This window comes from Diutina rugosa (genome assembly GCF_008704595.1).
Source record: "Diutina rugosa strain CBS 613 chromosome Unknown scaffold26_size169552, whole genome shotgun sequence".
NCBI classification, from domain to species: domain Eukaryota; kingdom Fungi; phylum Ascomycota; class Pichiomycetes; order Serinales; family Debaryomycetaceae; genus Diutina; species Diutina rugosa.
In genome coordinates, this window is record NW_022995076.1 from 81,652 (window position 1) to 100,210 (window position 18,559).

At 53.5% G+C, this 18,559-nt stretch overlaps 8 protein-coding genes across 8 annotated transcripts; 2 read left to right on the plus strand and 6 right to left on the minus strand. All coding sequences in view use genetic code 12, as the record gives it.

Annotated features, from left to right (window-relative positions):
• Nucleotides 1–420: 420 nt before the first annotated feature.
• Nucleotides 421–1,803, minus strand: CTA8 (stress-responsive transcription factor; the record flags this gene model as incomplete). Its single annotated transcript, XM_034158871.1, has 1 exon — nucleotides 421–1,803. One exon carries the CDS (start codon nucleotides 1,801–1,803, stop codon nucleotides 421–423), a length of 1,383 nt encoding a protein of 460 aa, XP_034014593.1.
• Nucleotides 1,804–3,879: 2,076 nt separating this feature from the next.
• Nucleotides 3,880–4,788, minus strand: MSN4 (stress-responsive transcriptional activator; the record flags this gene model as incomplete). Its single annotated transcript, XM_034158872.1, has 1 exon — nucleotides 3,880–4,788. The coding sequence occupies one exon, from the start codon at nucleotides 4,786–4,788 to the stop codon at nucleotides 3,880–3,882; it is 909 nt and encodes a 302-aa protein (XP_034014594.1).
• A 3,576-nt stretch (nucleotides 4,789–8,364) lies between these two features.
• IDH1 (isocitrate dehydrogenase (NAD(+))) lies at nucleotides 8,365–9,588 on the minus strand (the record flags this gene model as incomplete). The annotated part of the gene is made up of 2 exons (XM_034158873.1): nucleotides 8,365–9,381; nucleotides 9,568–9,588. The coding sequence occupies 2 exons, from the start codon at nucleotides 9,586–9,588 to the stop codon at nucleotides 8,365–8,367; spliced, it is 1,038 nt and encodes a 345-aa protein (XP_034014595.1).
• A 1,027-nt stretch (nucleotides 9,589–10,615) lies between these two features.
• DIURU_000607 (uncharacterized protein) lies at nucleotides 10,616–11,038 on the plus strand (the record flags this gene model as incomplete). Its single annotated transcript, XM_034158874.1, has 1 exon — nucleotides 10,616–11,038. The coding sequence occupies one exon, from the start codon at nucleotides 10,616–10,618 to the stop codon at nucleotides 11,036–11,038; it is 423 nt and encodes a 140-aa protein (XP_034014596.1).
• Nucleotides 11,039–12,375: 1,337 nt separating this feature from the next.
• DIURU_000608 (uncharacterized protein) lies at nucleotides 12,376–12,948 on the minus strand (the record flags this gene model as incomplete). The annotated part of the gene is made up of 1 exon (XM_034158875.1): nucleotides 12,376–12,948. The coding sequence occupies one exon, from the start codon at nucleotides 12,946–12,948 to the stop codon at nucleotides 12,376–12,378; it is 573 nt and encodes a 190-aa protein (XP_034014597.1).
• Nucleotides 12,949–13,843: 895 nt separating this feature from the next.
• DIURU_000609 (uncharacterized protein) lies at nucleotides 13,844–14,317 on the minus strand (the record flags this gene model as incomplete). The annotated part of the gene is made up of 1 exon (XM_034158876.1): nucleotides 13,844–14,317. The coding sequence occupies one exon, from the start codon at nucleotides 14,315–14,317 to the stop codon at nucleotides 13,844–13,846; it is 474 nt and encodes a 157-aa protein (XP_034014598.1).
• Nucleotides 14,318–15,398: 1,081 nt separating this feature from the next.
• DIURU_000610 (mRNA-binding ubiquitin-specific protease) lies at nucleotides 15,399–17,378 on the plus strand (the record flags this gene model as incomplete). Its single annotated transcript, XM_034158878.1, has 1 exon — nucleotides 15,399–17,378. One exon carries the CDS (start codon nucleotides 15,399–15,401, stop codon nucleotides 17,376–17,378), a length of 1,980 nt encoding a protein of 659 aa, XP_034014599.1.
• Nucleotides 17,379–18,244: 866 nt separating this feature from the next.
• PGA48 (Pga48p) lies at nucleotides 18,245–18,535 on the minus strand (the record flags this gene model as incomplete). The annotated part of the gene is made up of 1 exon (XM_034158879.1): nucleotides 18,245–18,535. One exon carries the CDS (start codon nucleotides 18,533–18,535, stop codon nucleotides 18,245–18,247), a length of 291 nt encoding a protein of 96 aa, XP_034014600.1.
• Nucleotides 18,536–18,559: the final 24 nt, after the last annotated feature.

The window sequence follows — 18,559 nt, forward strand, 5'->3', positions numbered from 1 at the left end:
TAGAAATCAAGACATGCCGAGGTCGACGGGGTGACACGACGATTCTCTATTATCCGTCTTCTCCGTCTAGCCATAGCCATAGGGATTTACAGAAAAAACACTTTTGAAAGTGAGATCTCAGATGTGTGTACCTGAGAACACACATCACGTACGAGAATGACCAAAAGCCAGTGGCAAAACTCATTTTATTGACGCCTCTGATAGAGATGGTTAATAGCTTATGTTACCTACATTCACTCTGTGATTGTCATTCTTCGAATCAGTTCATGGAAGGTTGTGGAACCTCATCGAAGGGGTGACCTGAGCTGACAAATATGGAGGTCATTGATTGATAAACTGGCGGTATCACCATTCCTAGTTACACTTTGTCTACAGTTGTTTCCGTTTTGGGTATGGATTAGCTATGGATAAACTATTCTATCAGCCCAACTCCTCGAGGCGACGCTTCTTCAGGGGCTGTTGCTGCTGCTGTTGTTGTTGTTGCTGCTGCTGTTGTTGTTGCTGTTGATGTTGTTGATCGTCAGGGGGCTGCAGCAAGAAGTCGTCCATGTCAAAGTCGTCATAGTTGAGCGGGGGCGCCTGGGTGTGCGGGTCAGCGTCGGGCGATTGTTCGTCGGCGATTCTCAGGATCCAGTCCTGGACCTGCTGCAACAGGCCCGATTGCATGTCGACCTTCGTCTTAATGTCGTCGGGGATGTGGGGCGGTATCAGCTCATGGTCGAAGTACGAGGTGTCGTAATGGCGCGGCTGGGGCACCACCATGTTGTTGGCGGTGGCCACCGGTTCCTGGGGCAGCACCGGGCTGGCGGCGGTCAGGGGTGCCTGGCTGTTGATAATCTGCTGGAGCAAGTGGTTGGCGTGGGTCAGATTGGCCCCCGGCGGCGTGAGCCCCGGCAGCGAGTCGTAGTTGCGCATGATCTCCTCGATCAGCGAGTTCTCCAGGTTGCGGTGTTGTCGCGGCAGGTACTCCTGGTCCATCAACATGAGACGCGGTTGAGTGGAGGCGCTCAGCTGGTCCAACAGCTTGTTTTGATTGTTGTAGACGGTGGCGAGAAACTTGAGGATCTTGTCCAACGTCTGCGCCTGCTGCTTGTTGCGTTCGCGGTGGACGTAGTTCTCCTGCCACAACTCCTTGTTGTCCTTGCGGAGCCGTTGGAGCTCCTCGTTGAGCGCCATCTGGTTGCACCGCAACTGGTTGACCTCGTTGAGCACCATCTGCATCAGCACCAGCTGCGCCAGCGCCTGGGTCAGATCGTCGTTCAGCGCCTTGTTGCGCACGATGTGGTCCAATAAGTCTTCGCGGCCCCTCATGAAGTTGGGGTTGTTGAATACAAGCTTCTCGGCGGCCTTCTTGTCCTGTAACAGCCCCAGCTCGGGGTCGGTGACCTTGTGCCACCCGTACATGTTGAGCTGGCGCACAAACGACGAGAACTTGTTATGTTTGAAATATTTCGGGAGAGTTTCGTGGGTAAAGTCGTCCAAGTGGTCCACTTCAAACAGCATCCCGTCGGACGTCCAGTGGATGTATTTAGCCTTGGGGTCGTTCACCATCAGCCAGATCTTGGTCACGAATGGCTGTCGCTGTTTCAGCGGCTGGTGACGTCGCCTCAGGTTCGCCTGGCTGTTGGGTTGGGGGTTGGACGGGTTTGCTGGCGCCACGGGGTTGGTGTAGTAGTAGGGGACGAGGGGCGCTTCGGCGAGGCCGTCGTGGGGTAGCGGCGGGTTCATGTGGTCGGCAGCGCCGTCCGGGAAGTAGTCCAGCCGGTCAATGTACTGGATGTCATCGTCGGGGTCCAACAGCATCGCCGCACTACTTCTGGTATGGCGAGGATGGGGGGGTAAGCGGCGTTGACTAGGATAGCCGTCGCACTCGAAAAAAGATGAGGTTCCGAACATGCCGTACGCGAGGGCGGGGGGCCAGAGCGCGGGGGTATTTGTAGTTCGAAGTTGGTGGAAGCTCGTGGAAGGTCGTCGAAGATTTGCTAAGCAAATCGATTTTGGGAGAATTCTATCGAAGCCGATGGAAGCGTGTAGAATTTTTTGGGGTCACCACTAGAAGCTAACAGTAAACGTGCGCGTTCGCTGTGCTTTTGCCAAGGGCAATCCAAGGGCACTCTTATAAACGACAATACGGAATCATCGGAGCCCCCCGGGCGGCTCGGAACAAGCCATTGAGGAGACGATTGTTGTTTGTAAGAGACCTTATTCAAGCCTACCGTTGGAATTGGTGGTAATAACCAGGTTCAATTGAATAAATAGCCATTAGTGAGCGTCTTGCTATCGTCACCAAGCTGACAAATGAATCAACCCTAGAGTGATGTCCACTCTCATAGTTTATTCATCAAGGGTCTCCGCCTCGTTGGCACCAGCTAGGAAAGTAGAACCGGCTTCTAGACAGCTTCTAAACAGCTTCTGGACATGTAATTTTTGCGGAGGAGACTCGGGTTATCGGGTTCGAAATCCGCGAAAGGCTGGGCACCCCACCACCACTTCCAGATAAAAAGTCATGAGGTGTTAGTTTTTCGTGCTTATCTACTAGCCTAGCCCTGACTCACCAAGAATGGATATAATTCAGTGCAGCACCGCGTAAGCGACGACAGCAAAGGATCTCCGACAATGGCTGTCAGGCACCATCACCCCTTAGGGTGACCATTGCCCCCACCACTCGACGCCCTGCGCTGTGAGTCGAGCTTTCATCCCAGATTCTTGGGTACAGTGCTGATACGGCGGCGTAGTACAGCAAACCGCAAGCGTCATTCATCGTTCTCAATCGTGGCTAGACGAGGGGAGTGGGGGGGAAGACAAAACATGCTTGTTCTCCTCACCCGCTCAGGCGGGTGACTTTCCCCTCTGGCCCCGACACCCGAACAACCGGCGTCTCGCCTGTGATTGGGTGCCCGTTGCTCGATCAAGCAATTTTTGTCAGGGCGTCATTTACAATGACGACGACGAATTCTAATTGTCCTTGCACTCGGTCCAGCGGAATCATAGTGCGAAATGTCCTATTATGGGGGGGCGGTCCATTTCAGGGTCGTGGGGGGCCCAGGGCTAGCAGGCCCAGGGCTAGTAATATGCGCCATTCTCAGTTCTGCTTGTATCAGGCAGTCGGCTATAGTCGCCGCTCTTTGTTCGCCCCTGCACTTGAGGGTAATTAAGGTTCATGGAGGTGATATGCAGCTGGGCGTAATTGTGTCGCTGATTCGGGAAATGGAGTTTGTGCCCTCACGCTCGCAACCGAGAGGCTTGCCTTCCAATGGGCTCAAAGGTGAGGGGAATGCCACCGCCCCAAATATTTGATGCCTGGCATCAGCATAAGCAATTGTCCTCGAGTGGGTGAATGATTTGATCACTGCGATTACAAATCACCAAATAGGTCACGGCATTTCGGGTAAATCTGGCGCTTTGGGTGCGGTGTGGTGCATGAGCTGATTAGCTCGACTGATTATCTATCACCCACCTTACGAGGATGCCAACACCTTAACCATCGAAACTCAACAGTGATTGCAGAACAGTAATAGCAGTGATAAATTTGAAGACTGTAGAAGTAAGGAGGCTGTGAGGCTATGGAGGCTGTGGAGTAGTATACAAAACAGGCCAACATTCCTAACACATTCTAACTTGGCACTTGTTTCACTCGTTCGCATAGGGACAAAGTTTCACTCGTACCACAAACACAAACACACCACACTAACTTTGTCGCCGCCACAAACTTGTCGTTACCACAAACACTATACACCTCTCTTTACCACTACTCTGCCAGTACCAATATGCCACTACCTGCCAGTACCAATCCATTTATTTGCCATGCCAGATGGCGGGTAACGATGAAATACAAAGTATACTACTAAATCCCGGTTCCCAATAACAATCTCTATTCCTTTACCCGCTCGTCAGCTTGCGCTTGCGCGAGTTGGGGTTCCCATACACCACCAGGGTGTTGCCGTCGGCGTCGGTGCGCAAGTGGGTCTTGGTGTGCTGGGCTAAGTTGTCCAGCCGGCTGAACTTCTTCTCGCAGTAGCTGCAGTGGAAGGGGCGGATGTCCAGGTGGACCAGCCGCACGTGGCGCTTCAAGTGTTCCAGCCGCTTGAACACCTTGGCACACTCGCGGCACGGGTAGACGATGTCTTCCGGGTTGGCCAGCGACGGCGACGTCGGCGCCATCGCTTCCAGCTTGGCGCGCTTGCGTGGCGGCGGCGCCGGCGCCGCTGCTGACGCCAGCGAGTCGGGGACAGTGTCCACCGGCGACGTCGCCACTGGCGCTGCCTGCGGCGCTGCCATCGGTGCCGGCGCCGGCGCCTGCGACGGAGCCGCGTGCAATGGCAACGGCGGCATCAGCGCCAACAGGCTCATCAGCATCGTGGGCAACAGTGGCATCTCCGGTAACAGGACATCGTCAAGGGTATCATTAGCCGTGAGCACCGGCACCATATCCGGCATCAGCGCCTCGGCAACCTCGCCCAACGGCAGCACGTCGGCAACCGTATCCCGCACGGTTGCCAGCGCCGTCAAGTCGAAGCCAAACGAAGAAAAGTCCAAGGGCAACAGCCCCAACAGCTGCGAGCGCCCGCGCTCAAGGATGAACAGCGCCGCCAGCGTCGCCAGTGCCGGCGCCCCCCACAGGCCTAAGCTGGCCATGTTGGTGCCGCCAAAAAGGTCCTTAGGGTCCACCGTCGCCTCGGTAGCGCCGACAGGCTCCGAGTGGCGGTGAACGAGAGTGGGCGCTGGCAGAGAGTCGGCGGCCACGTCGATAGTGCTTTCAGGCGCCAGCAGCAGCGCCAGCAGCGCCATCTTGGGCGATGGCGAAAACGTGAACGACTGAGTGTAACGATATTGAGGCGACAGCGTTTGCGACAGCGTCAATATCGGCGGCACCGTTTGCACCAGCAGCAGCAGCCATTGCAGCAGTAGTAGCGGTGGTGGTTGGCTTGACGCCATCAGCGCCGAGAGCACCAGTTCAAGGGGGGTTTCCAGCGCGTCGGGCGCCGGGGGCGCCGGGGGCCGCTGCCAGTCCCACTCGTCAAAATTGACATCAAACACCAGGAATTCCATTCAGTGGCCTCTTTCTGGGGTTAAAGTTGGTTTTAACTGGGTAATATAGGTTATGGGCAAAAGGGGGAATATGATTAGCTAATCACAGGCTCCAAACTGGTAGATACGATCCCCTTTGGCTAGCAAGGTATCACTGAACACGCAACAGGGGCGAACTCGAAAATAACGGTAGTACGTGAAAAATCGGCGTGGTGGTGGGGGAAAGCGTGTCAAATATATTTCACACTTCTTTAGGTAGAGGCGGCGGAATCTTTGGTCGTACACGCCTATGACGTTGATACCATGTAGATTTATTTTTTAATCAACTTTTCAACTGGGCACGACGCACCATGCCGGATGATAAAGTAGGCTGGGTTTTGTGCCATGAGCGAGGCCTAGACACGGCCAGTGGTCCCGACGACTTCGGGAAGTCGCTGGCGGCGAATCCCGCGCTGTTTGGGGCATCTATCAACTCCCGAATCCATTGGCGATGTTTAAAAAGTTCGGAAAACCGTAACATAGGCGGTGGTGCTGACAAAGCGGCTCTGTTCCCATTGACAAGTTTTTGAATTACGTGCAGGAAAACGTGATCACACAACCGGTGGGTACATATATTGTCTGACGATGCAGATACCACGCCACTAACCCTATGGGCCACAGTAGCAGCAGCACCTGTCTCAGACTAGGGTCACGATGGCGGCCAGCGTGGTCGATTTTTCGAACCAGACCAAAGTTGGAACGACGACAATGGCCTGAGCCGTGTGGAGGTGAAACATACCCGCCCCAAGTGTGGGGTCTGACGAGGTGTGTATACTAGCGGCGGGGAACGTTTTACAACTAGGTACTAATTGTGCAAGACACGACAATCTTTGTCACCAGATTTGTCGATCAAAAAAAAAAAAAATGGTCGCCGCTGTCCGCCAGCATTGCTGATGATGTGAGAAAACTTGCGTAGCCTGTCACTGTCCTCTGGGGGCCTGCCATAAGGTGAGCTCACTGGGCAGGCATGCTGCCCAGTTGCTGCCTCGCCTGCAAATGCCCGATCGTGCACCTGGCAGCGAGAGATAACATTAACATGGCGTACGTCGCACAATCACTTCATCGACGCCGAGAGGGACCCAGTTTTTTTGTCAACAATGCCCCGACTACGATTGTAATTTTGAAACAAATAAAAAACGGCAGACGATTCTACGGTAAACATTAGGGAATTGAAGCATCCCCCGGTGGCCGCCGGAGGCCGTTCTCTTCTGTGCTACCATCATACCAAATGCAATGCATGCACTTAAGTTGTGTCTGTGGATACATGTGGTTACGCAGCCCAACGTAGCTGTCTTCTCGCTTATGTCATCGACAGCGGACCCATCTCCAATCATCGAAGCCACACTGCACATTTACACCAAAACCAGACATCTAAACCAGGCGCAGCCCGTCAATTCCAACGGTAACGCAATTTAGTAGCGCAATTGGCGTGTCCACTTCTCCGTCAGATGACATAATTGCTTGTGGCCGTCCTGTGGCCCACACCCACGGCCTCATTTGAGCACTGTGCTCTGTCATCGCCTCACTTTTTGCTTTTATCGAAATACCACCATAATTGGACCCGGGTCCCCCCACAGCCACCACGGTCCCAGAGAACTAAAATCCGAACACGGTTGGACCCTACCATGGACCCTATCAGGGCTATCACCATTTTCTTTTGCCCTTCGGATCATTTTTCGGTTACACGAAGTCTCCTATTTTTAACTATATAATCTTTGCTGTGCTAAATGCTAAAGCGGTGGAAAACGTGCCCAGCATCACTGTACGACCAAGTTGGCTCCCCCATTAGGTAACGACGGCGTTAGATTCAAACACCGCTAACCAAAGGGCAAAAGGGGCATTGTGTCGGGCGGCGACCCCTCTCGGATGAAGGCTTCCGCCCACCCACAGGCCTGGGTACAAAACGAAGCTCTAGCTAAATATATCTGGCCTCCGTCGACAATGTCTAATTTACTCAAAGGCAACTTTTACCCGGGTCGGCCTGCCTCAGAACACCCGCTAGCAGCTTACTGGATGACACCACTTTTGTGTGGTGTTGCGGCTAGAATGTTGCTTCCGACAGTCACGGCGCCGGTGAGTGTCGGCACCACCCGAAAAAACCCAGACTCCACCCCACACACAGCAACTGTGTAGCCCCACTCTCAAGCAAAACTAAGTTAGCCTAAACGCAGGCCACGTCCCCCAAACGTGGTCGCTTCAAAAAGCATGGCCCGCCTCCCCGGGGGTTTCTTTTGCTGGGCGTGCAAAAGTGTGTGGACGGCCCTGATTTTGTGGTTGCTCCACCGTATTCCCGGTTCGGACCCCCGGTGAATTTCATTTGGACCGGCTTCGATGAACATTGCTTTATGCCAGAGGACCCCCGTTGGTGGGGGCTTGACCAATAGTATCGATGAGCCAGTTGGTCTTGGCTGTTGGCGTAATTCCGTATAATTGATAAACTTTTCTCGTATATATTTTCGTTATATGCGATTAAAGAGGTCACCTCCCACTGAGAGTGCCCTTCGGTTAACTGAATGTGGTTATGTAAAAGCAACGGGCGTATTAATGTAACCTCAGTAAAGTAAAGCAATTTAATGTAATCGAAGTCACCGCCTCTCGCCTGTCACTGACATCTGCCATAATCACTATTATGGATTTAAAGTGACAAAAACTGTGGACAACCGAAATGGATTTCAATCAAGCCCAAGGACCATTATGAGCATTATGCAACCATCAATAGCGGCGATATCAACCACGTGCCGTTCAGTTGTCATCAGACGATATATTCTCTACCGAAATTTCAGGTAGACGTGGTAATCGTTTCAATGATATGTTGGCGAACAAGTCTAGACTGAAATTATCATTTGAGGTGGATGTCAGGTCAATATCGTCGTGCAATGTCGTCTGTTGGTCGAAGGAGCGAGACGAAACTATGATTCTAGCGAACAGGAGAGGATTATATCCAACTCAGTTTAATTTCTTGCCATGGTCGATGTTTTACTTAAAGAGTATATCCCTTAATTGACTTAACGATAGCATACCGTCTGAAGGAGTGATTTCGCTTGTCACGATTGGACACTTTCAGCATTACCTGTCAGCAATATCTCTTAAAATTATCTCCCAACATCACGTTTCTACAAGACTTTTATGCTTGACTGATAAGCATCGTCTCTTGCGTGTCAGTCTTAGTATTTAAGTAGGGATAGCAGATACGTTGAATTAAAACAGCTTGTCAATGTCGTCTACAAGTAATTATGCAGTAGCCTTGTCTAAAACTGTGTATGGATTTCGTTATTCACCGGTCTATATCATAATGCATTAGTTCAATTTGGCGAGAATGGCATCGGTAAACTCAGTGGTGGTGTTGGAGCCACCAATGTCCGGGGTGCGGACCTGGCCGTCCAGCAACACTTCGTAAGTGGCGGAGGCGATGCGGTCGGCGTGGTCGTTGAGACCCAAGTGTCTCAACATCATCGCCGACGACAAGATCATCGCGGTGGGGTTGGCCGAGTTCTTACCCTTGATCGACAACCCGACGTGACGGCAACCGGGTTCGAACAAGGCGTACTCACGACCAAAGTTGGCCCCGGGGACCAAACCGGGACCCCCGATCAAGGCGGCACCGATGTTCGACAAGATGGTACCGTAAAGGTTAGGGGTCACCAACACGTCGAATTGTTGCGGGTGGGCCACGGCTTGCATCGAGGCGTTGTCGACAATCAAATCGTTGACCTTGATGCCGGGGTAGTCCTGACCGACGTCCTTGACGGTTTGACGGAACAAACCGTCACCGAGCTTCATGATGTTGGCCTTGTGGATGGCGGTGACCAATTCACGGTTGTTCTTCTTGGCGAAGTCGAAGGCGAACTTGGCGATCCGTTCCAGCTTGAACCGGGTCATGATCTTCAACGATTCGACGACACCGGGGTACGATTGGTGTTCCAAACCCAGGTATTCACCTTCGGTGTTTTCTCTGACGAGGGCAAAGTCGATGCCGTCGATTCTCAGCTTGACACCGGGGATGTTCTTGATGAGCACCAACGAGGCGTAGATGTCCAACTCCTTTCTCAAGGCGACGTTGAGCGACTTACCGGTGGTAGGGGTGTGCAAGATCCCCTTAAGCCCCACCTTGTTCCGCTTGAGGGAGTCGACGGCTTCGGTGATGCCGCAGCCGCCGGCATTTTCCAAACCGGAAACGTCGACAATCTCCCACTCAATGGGGACGTTCTGGTCCTTGAAGATCGTCTTGACCGAGTCGGTGATTTCGGCACCAATCCCGTCCCCGGGGATCAACGACACGGTGTACTTGCCCCCGTACTTCTTGGGCAACACCGCCTCGGGCAGCGCATACAGGGCAAGGCCCCGGATCAGAGTCTAGACGATGTTAGTGGGTGGAACGATGGGGGTGGACGACAACATCAACAACCACGGAAGTATCGGCTCATGCTAGCAGCCACTAGCTAACAGCCAACAACCAATCCACGTGGGTGTTCCCGTTGATCCATTTCCAAGTGTACTTACTCTGTTCACGGCTCTCAACATGGTGACAAGTGGTAACGAGAAGGGTGGGCTTTTTTTTTCTGGGTTTAAATTGCAATGGCGGGTTGCAAGGCTCCCATGCAGGGCCACCGTCAATAATATCGCAGCAACCACCTACTCCGAGAGAGGGGAAGCCCGACAGCGGCAGCGAGAAATGTAGCGGTCGAAGTGTAGTTTACAGGTTGTGAGTCGGCTAGGGTAATTGGTGGGGGGTTTAAGTATGAGTTTGGTGGAAATTGATGGGAGTGGACGGGAATTGCCGGGTTTAACTGGTGGATTTTGGCCCAGAGAGGGGTGGAAGCTCGAGCCCGAGGTGGCGCCCGCACTCGTCGCGCTGTGATTGGCCAACAGCTTCCGGACGGCTTACGGCGGAAAATGTCTCAGCGATGAGCCCCGGCGCCGACGCGGTCGACCACGGGTTCCGTCAAATACAACAATACCGGAATTGACGATGATGATAGTTTAAGCCGTCATCATGTTTATTCCATTATGATAGAATTTTTCCGGGGGTTTCCAGGTGGCGGGGCCGAGGTCGGGGTCCGGAGGATGGCGCCGTGACCCTCGGGAGGGCTTCGGACTACAGAGCATCGCAGACGCCGGTGCGTCGGGCATTGGCCTGTGTCCCGCTGGCCGCACCGAAAACGTCACTCTGGCGTCCCACTAGCCGCTAATTTTCAGCAGAGGCGATGCAGCCGCCACGGCATTTCCCGTCGGGCAGCGGGCGGCTCCCCTCCAACCCTAAAACTGTGGCACCCTCGACCCGTCGCACCCGTATTCAGCCGGTAACAATCTGGTAACAATTTTCGTCTTGAACTGATAAATTTTCGCACGGTCACCAAATAATCCTTCGCACGGCGGGCGCCGAGTTTTCGCACGGGCTCCCCACCCCATGGCCTTCCTCGTCGCACGGGTTTCTCCAGACAATTGTTCGCACTCGCACCACTATGGTACACGGTTCGTGTGGTGCGCGCATCGCACCCTAGATCGTACCCTCCCCCGTCACTAATCGTTGTGTCCATTACCCCAGATAATGTTCAAACACCACTATAAGCAGCTTGTGAAGCAGGCCCGCAAGATTGCTAAGAACACCGCTCAGGTGCAACACTCTCGTGACGTGGAAAAGAAGCGGGCGGTGCTCAACTACCAGAAACTCACCGCGGTGAAGGAACGCCAACCCGTGGGTCCCATTGACGCCAAGCTCGCCGATTTGAACTCAGCGAAGCCCCCATTCCGTTTCGACAGCACCAACTTTAAGAAACTTGCCACCGAGCCTCACACCGAGATCCTGGAGATGCACAGCTTGCAACACTTTAACAACGTCCACGAGTTCTTACGCTCTCAGCGGGAGTACATGGAATTGTTGGAACGGTACAATCCGGGGTTGACGATGACCCAGGAGGACAACGTCCGCAAAACCGCCGCTAAAGTCGGTCTCCAAGTACCGGAAAATTAGAACCCCCCACAAACCAATGATGATTATATCACTCCACTTCTTGTATAAAAGTTTCAGTTTGCTGATAGTATAGCAGCACCATCAATTCACATTCATGTCGATTCGACTAGCTTACATTATTGTAAGTGGTATAGTTAGCTTTATTCTTTTCAATTCGTATTGAATGGAAGTCAACTGTGAAGCAGTTTATGTGGCAAAATTTTGATTGTAGTGCTGTAGATGGCTTCATAATTTCAGACTTATGTTACTGATAGTGGTTTAAAGCTAGGTAAACGTGAATGTCTCATGGTATTAGTATTTTATCGCGTCGTCAAAGGGATTAGGCTTTGGCTTGAAGTGACCACTGTCACAAATCTTGAACTAAAGTTTTCAACTTAAATCAATCAGTTATCCACTCGAGTGTGCTAACTAGACTCACAGGGTTTTATTCATAGGTTCGATAGGTCGTTCGACTAGGTTAAGACCCACACGATCGCGAGAAGCATGATATACGTAGTAAAATCCAAATCTAGAGAAGCTCAAGATTGTCGATGTTCAGAACTTTGTTCTACTTGGTGCTATGAGTCCTACTTTCCTGGCTCATTTCAATAATCGCCTTAGCACAATTCTAGTGAGATATGGCTGGATCGCGAGAACCGTTTGCGCAATGTAAGACTATATCGAGAGATACTCCAAACAGTGGTGGTGACGTGGTACTACAATACAGACATTGCCGAGGTTAATCTCGGAAAATACCATCGGGTTGCTCGGAACCGGTGCAACAGTTCCCGGGACTGAATTTTCCTAAACCTACGCCTTCGCACCACTCACACGCTACCATTCTCACAGGCCTACGCCTCTTTTTTTTCGGAGGGGGGGAGTTTTTGGGGGAAACCTCAAGGGTTCCGTCGCTGCCTATCTTTTTTTGCCCATCCATCTGGGTGCTGCATATAAAGCACTGCCAATATGCAAATAAGCAATTAAGGGTCCAATCAGGGCTGGACCGGGCGCTCGCCACAGCCTTCCACCAGACAAACAATGGTACAACTAGGACAATAAACATCTTCCCAACCACTTCAATATCACCGTGGAGTTGATTCAGCCCATTTAGCTGTCATTGCCCGATCGTACGATATCTCATATAACGCATCACTAACGTAAACGGAAGATGTAGCTATGTGCAACATTTGCCCATTTATAGAACTATCATAGGTTTCACCTAGTAATTCTTGTTTAGTGTTATTGGCTTGGCATCAGCTTCTACCGAGTATTCTAATGCTTTTGTATTTTAGTCGTAATGATGGGTTTCGTTATACAGGGATGATACAGGGATGATACAGGTATAGTACAGTCCAGCGTCAGTGGTACACGTTAGTCCGGCGCTTCGCCGACACCTCGGTGTCGTCCTCGACCCCGCGCTTGCACCTATTGGTGCCCACCACCAGCTGCTGCTTGATCAACGAGTTCTCGGCGTAGAACTTCTGTAAGCTGTCGGAGATGATCAAGTCGTCGTAGTGGGACCCGTCGAACGTCACCGGGTACCCCACTTGCTGCGATATCACCCGCATCAGGTTGGCGAGGTTGAACGAGTAGTTGTCCATGAAATACAGCGCCGCAAGCCCGTAGGCGAGCTGGAGGTTGTCGCCGACAATCAACACCTCGACGCCGCGGTGGTCGACCAGCCTCAAAAGCTTCACCAACCGGTTAAACTGGAAAAACGCCTGGGTCAAGGGACCGTTGAGGATGGGGCTCATCTGCTCCACCGGCCACGGCAGCAGGTGCACCATCAGCTGGGCGTGGGGGTTGTTGTGGTAGTAGTGGCCGATATAGTTCTGCAACCGCTTGCCGTACGTCAGAATGAACGACAGGTACAACCCGTGCAAGTCGTAGGCGGCGTCGGCGTCGCTGAACCGCGGGTCCAACAGGAACATGAGCACCTCCAGCAGGATCAGGATGGTGTGGCGGAGCTCCAAGAACAGCAAGAAGTGGAACGTCAGCCCGCAATTGACGATAATCCGCCATGGGGGTGCCGTCGCCAGCGCGAGGAGCGCGTCGTACCCGCCGACGTACAAGTCGGGTGCTAGTTGAATAGCTCCCATGTGTACCTTACTAGGAGCCTACCGGGGATGGGAATTTAATCAGTGGCTAGCCGCAGGAAGGGGGGGAGGGCCGGCATGGTGGCGGACGGCGGCCTCTTTATAGCTTGCTTGCCCATTTGAGGTGTGCCTCACAAAAAAAAAAAAAAAAAAAAAAAAAGAAGAATAAGGAAATCGCTAAATTCGATAGCTAAATTAAGAAGCGNCCCCTCCTGTGTCCTCATATATCCCCCCATCGGGTGAGGCGCTGTGTGTCTACACCATGCCGGCTTTTGGCGAACGAGGAGTGCCCCCGCCGAAAAGGGTCTAGGCCCCAGCATACGAATTTCACCCCCCGACATCGCCACCACCCAAGCAGTAAAACTGAGTGAACCAAACGGCCAGCGACGCCGATGACACTACCATTTGGAGGGGTGGTGGTGATGGTGCTGTCATCAGGTTGACAGCTCGGAGATGGGTGGCGGCAGTGGAGTTCCGACAATCTCGATGGCTACTTCCGGCATGACGTCACCGCCGCTCGCCATGGAACCCCACAGAGCCTGAAGAGCCTGAACTGGTTAGCAGCCCCGAGCCTGCCTCAATAAGAGTGGCCTACCAAAAACGTGAATGCTTGTGGTTATTGCCTCATTTGAGGTGTGATATAGAGGTGAGGGGTGTGTGTATATTTGGGATTTAGAATTGTAGTGGGCGCTTGCCGGCGCTGGTGGCCGCGCTTTTCCTAAGGGCGCTTTTAGCGCACGTTGTAGGCGGCGATCAAGAACGCCAACGAGAACGGCACCTTGAACGACGGCTTTTCGAAGATCAAGTGCTTGACGTTGATCTTCTCCCGGCCCAAGGTGATGATCTGGTTCCACGGCACCGAGATGATCCCCTTCTTCTCGAGGTACGACACCAAAAAGTACGCCAGCAACGTCACCAACACGAGCGCCAGCGAGAGCTTGCCAACGATGACGCCCAACACCATGCCGGTGATCAGGCCGATGGTCATCTGCTCGAAGTTGATGGTTGCCTGGAAGTCCTTGCCGTCGACCGAGCCGTGGATCACCTCGACGGGGCCGTGCTGGCCCGCGGTGACATAGGTGTCGTTGAGGAGTAAGCGGGCGGGGCGCATGGCCAGCCACATGGCAAACAGCAGCACGCCAAGCACGGCGGCGGGACGGGCGAGCGACGCCAATTGGGGCAAGCGGTTGATCAAGAGTCTCATCGAAGCGCGGTTAGGTGGGTGTGAGGTGGTCGGTGGTGGGAGCACAGTTAGAGTTGCTGCGCACTGTTGTTGGCGGACCCTGGGCTCGGCGCCCCGCCGGCGCTAGTCGCTCGGCCTACACGGTTCCGACACTCCCACGGTGGTAGCGAGCACCAGCAACCCCCGGGGTGCCTCCACCGTAAGCAAACTAAACAATTATCCCAGGGGTTTTGTAGCGGTGACAATGGCTAGTGGTTTGCTGATAGTGCTCGGTGGTGTTGGGAGCCGGGGTTAGGCTCCCAGTGGCGGGCGCACTCGCTCTCTTATGATTTTGTCTAATCACTATCAGCAACCCTACGGAGGCGGCGACTGTCTTCGGAGTAGAAAGCCAATTACTAACTATTGTTCTCGGCAGAGATTAGCCTATCGTCGTCTTGTGATACTGGTGATAAAAATTGGGAGTTGATAATTGTAAGTTAATGAGACACCGTGTTCTCTCAACTGCTCTTGCTCTGAGTTTAACCGCTTGGGATAATCCCGACCATACAACACTAATTGCTACCATAATGACGGCTTCTACCACTGCCGTATGCACAGCATCACAACCAGTTTATCACTGATATATCTCTCTCTTCAAGTATTGATTGTTGATAGTCTTGTGATGGGCCACGGGGTTGTTTGCCCTGACGTCATCGCCTAGAATCACCCACCACTATACTTTCCTCATCTCACTAGCCTCAGACGACCTGTGCCCAAATTTTGGGACAGTGTTATCTTTTTTTTTTTCCGCACCCAACCATTTGTGATCTCGCCGTTATTAAAGCCGCCACCAGGCAAATACTAAAGGCGACACTGGTTCTCCCACTCAAATTTATCGCTTTGCCATTAAAGCTCTTCCATCTGCCCTCTTTTCTCTGCTCATTGATCCACTTTTTGGACTGGTTGCTACCCACCCCAGCCTCCAATTGCCATTTGCTTAAAAGTTTCTGTTTCGCTCGCCTCACGTGACGCACAAACCTTTTCGCACACCAGGGCCATTCGTCACCATCTTCTACGCCATCGGGGCCCGCCGTCGTCCACATCCCCCGCCCTCCCCCTCGCCATGACCAGCAATAGGTACCAGGCGTCCAACCTGGCGGCAAATTCCAAGCCGTTCGTGCCGCTGAACCCCTACCACATGCAGCAGTGGATGGCAGCCCCGCCGTACTACCCGCAACCGCCCTTCCACCAGCCGTACCCGCAAATGTACCCAATGATGATGCCTCCCTTCGGCTTCCCCCCGCCCATGCCCCAGCCAGCACCGGGCCCGCTTCTGCCGCCGCCGATGGGGGCCAACCCACAAGTACCAGTGCTGGCGCTGCCAGTGGCGCCCCACCCCGACGCGCCGGCGCTCGACCAAGCGTCGAGCCGCTTTGGCTTCGACAACAGCAAGATGCCCCCCGTGCTGCCGTCGGAAGAGCTGTTCTGCGACGACGACGACCCGCTGTTTGTCTACTTGAACTGCACCCGCGCCGAGTTCAACGCCCGGGACTTGGAGTCGCGACGCCGGCGCCACGACCAGGTGCAGACGGTGCTCAAGGGCACCCCCGTGGGGATGATGCTCTTGCTGTTGGGCGAGGACGTCACCCTGTTAAACAAGCCCGATACCCCTCCCCAACCGACAACCACCGACGTGCCGTCGACGTCGTCACCGCTGCCGTCCACCACTCAACCCCAGATCACCAACTGGGCCCTGGTGCTCCACCAAAACAAGCCCACCCCGAAAAAGACCGCCAATGGCGCCGCGGTGGCGAAGCTGGCGCCGTACACGCCGTTGCTGCCGGCGCCTGAGTTCGACCTTCTGCTCGAAGCTCAACAACTGCTAGGGGTGATTTTGCTTCGGGTGATGCACGACCCCAACTACCTGGTGCTTAACCAGCCGAACTCGTTGCCTAAGTTCGAAGTGAAGCCCCACGGGCTCACCAACCCGGGCAATATCTGCTACATGAACCTGATCATCCAGGTGTTGGCGTACTGCCGCCCGTTCAACCAGCTTTTACGGCTCATCCACGACAAGCTGATGGGGCTGCTTGGCCAGCTGACGACGCCGGTGCTCGATGCCACCATCTGCATCTTTACCGAGTTCCTGAGCCAGGAACACGACATCATATCGCCGGAACGGTTCTTCCAGGTATTGCTGGACCACCCGCGGTTCTCCCACTTGCAGTGGGGGCAGCAAGAAGACGCCGAGGAGTTCTTGGGCTACTTTTTGGACACGCTCAACGACGAGTTCATCGCCGCCATCGGGGCGTTGCGCACCCCCACCGTCGACCTGTTGATCCAGCAGTACGCCGCCAACAACCTGGCGGAGGCGACGAAACGGTTCCTGCACGACGTCAAGTTCACCATGCGCCAGATCCGCGGACAAGACAAGCCGCTGGTGGTGGAAAACGAGTGGAACGAAGTCGGGAAGAAGAACGTCGAGATCAACCGCAACCACGACATCAAGCAGACGCCGATCACGATGATCTTCGGCGGGGTGATGCGGCTGGAGGTGGTGCTGCACAAGCTGGCGCTGGCGAAGCTGTTCAAGAAGCTGGTGACGTTGGACCCGTTGCAACACATGCAGCTCGACTTGGACCAGGCGCTGCTGGTGGAGGAAACCCTCCTCAAATGGAACGAGCCGGAGCAGATTGTCCTTGACCCCAGCGACCACAGCCTGGTGGTAAAGAAGCAGAATTTTATCGACAAGTTGCCGCACACGTTGATCATCCACTTGAAGCGGTTTTCGTTCGCCCACGACGGGCTGGGGAACGTGATTGAGAAGTTACGACAGATGATCCGCTTTGGCTACCATCTCGAGATCCCGCTGGCATTACTACTGGCGGAAGCCAAGCACCAGCAGCGGCAGTACCGGCTCGTGGGGGTGGTGTACCACCACGGGTTGCTGGCCGCCAACGGCCACTACACCTGTGACGTAGCCACGCCGCAGTGGGTGCGTGTCGACGACACCCTTGTCACCAGCCTCGCCGCCGATGAGGTTCTTGACGGCGGCGACGACACGCGCAACGCTTATATCTTGGTGTATGAGCAGGAAGCATGAACGAAACGACTAATGAGCAGCATCAGCCGGGTATAGAGGCTGGGAGGGAACCCCCTCCGCATACAGGGTTCCCCCCTCACAACGAGACACTTTAATAAATCCATCATATTTTCATCCTCCTCTACGCCATCCTCTCTACAAACAGGTCGTCAGCGGTAGCAAGGTTAAAGCCTGTGTTTACCTTTCGTTATCTTATTTTTATCTCTCCCGTAACAAAGTCACGTATCCTGCCGACAGCAATAAGGCTGTTACCTGTTTCTATCTCTCAATAGTATTTACGAGAAGTTTAAAGATAGCATGGTGCAGAAAGTCGTCGAGACTTTTCTTTGTTTGGAATTGACATTGTAGACTGTCTCAAAGCGATTGGTAGAGGTTTTGTTTTGTGCGAGATATGAACAGTAAGGCGATGAGGTGACCGATAGGGGAGAGACACGCATGAGAGTTGAGGGCATTACGGCGTTTGTGGTGGTGGGCAGCACTGTGAGCACCTCTAGGTAGGCAGCGTCCCCGCCTCGTACGCCCATGCGGGTGACTCGGGGAGAGCTACCTGTTTTCTTTTTTGTATTTTTATATTTGTCAGGCTGCATGCGGGATTTTGTTTGTGGCGTAAGAAAATCTTTTTTTTTCGAGCATAGTCGTGCGCGAGGTAACCAGGTAGTGGGCGAATTCCCCTGATGTCAAAAAAAAAAAGGAGGACTGGGCGATGGCCAAGAGATTTTGCGCGAAATTGACAAAGGCGAAGTGTCGCAATTAGAAGTGGCTCTACTAAGGCTACGAGCAAGTAGATAGTGGTCATAGATTCACTCAAGCTATTATTTATTAGGTATTGTGGTCTAAGACTTCCCGAAACGAGTCAGTTAGCACGCTTACAACAAAGCGGCGGCGACGGCGGCGACACCAGCGAAGGCACCGGCGACGGCCTTGTTGGCACCGTTTTCGATTTGCGATTCGGTGACGTGGGGCGATTGGGTCTTCGAGGTGGTGTCGGGGCCAATAATGGTGGTGGGGATGGTGCAAGGACCCAAGATGGTGATGGTGGTGGGTTCGTGGACGGTGATGGTCTTGTTGTTGACAACCAACGAGGTGGGTTCGGGGCAGTAGGTGACAAAGTCAGTGACGACGACGTCGGTGGTGATGGTAACGTTAGCGACAGACATTATTCGGATAATAAGACTAGGAGT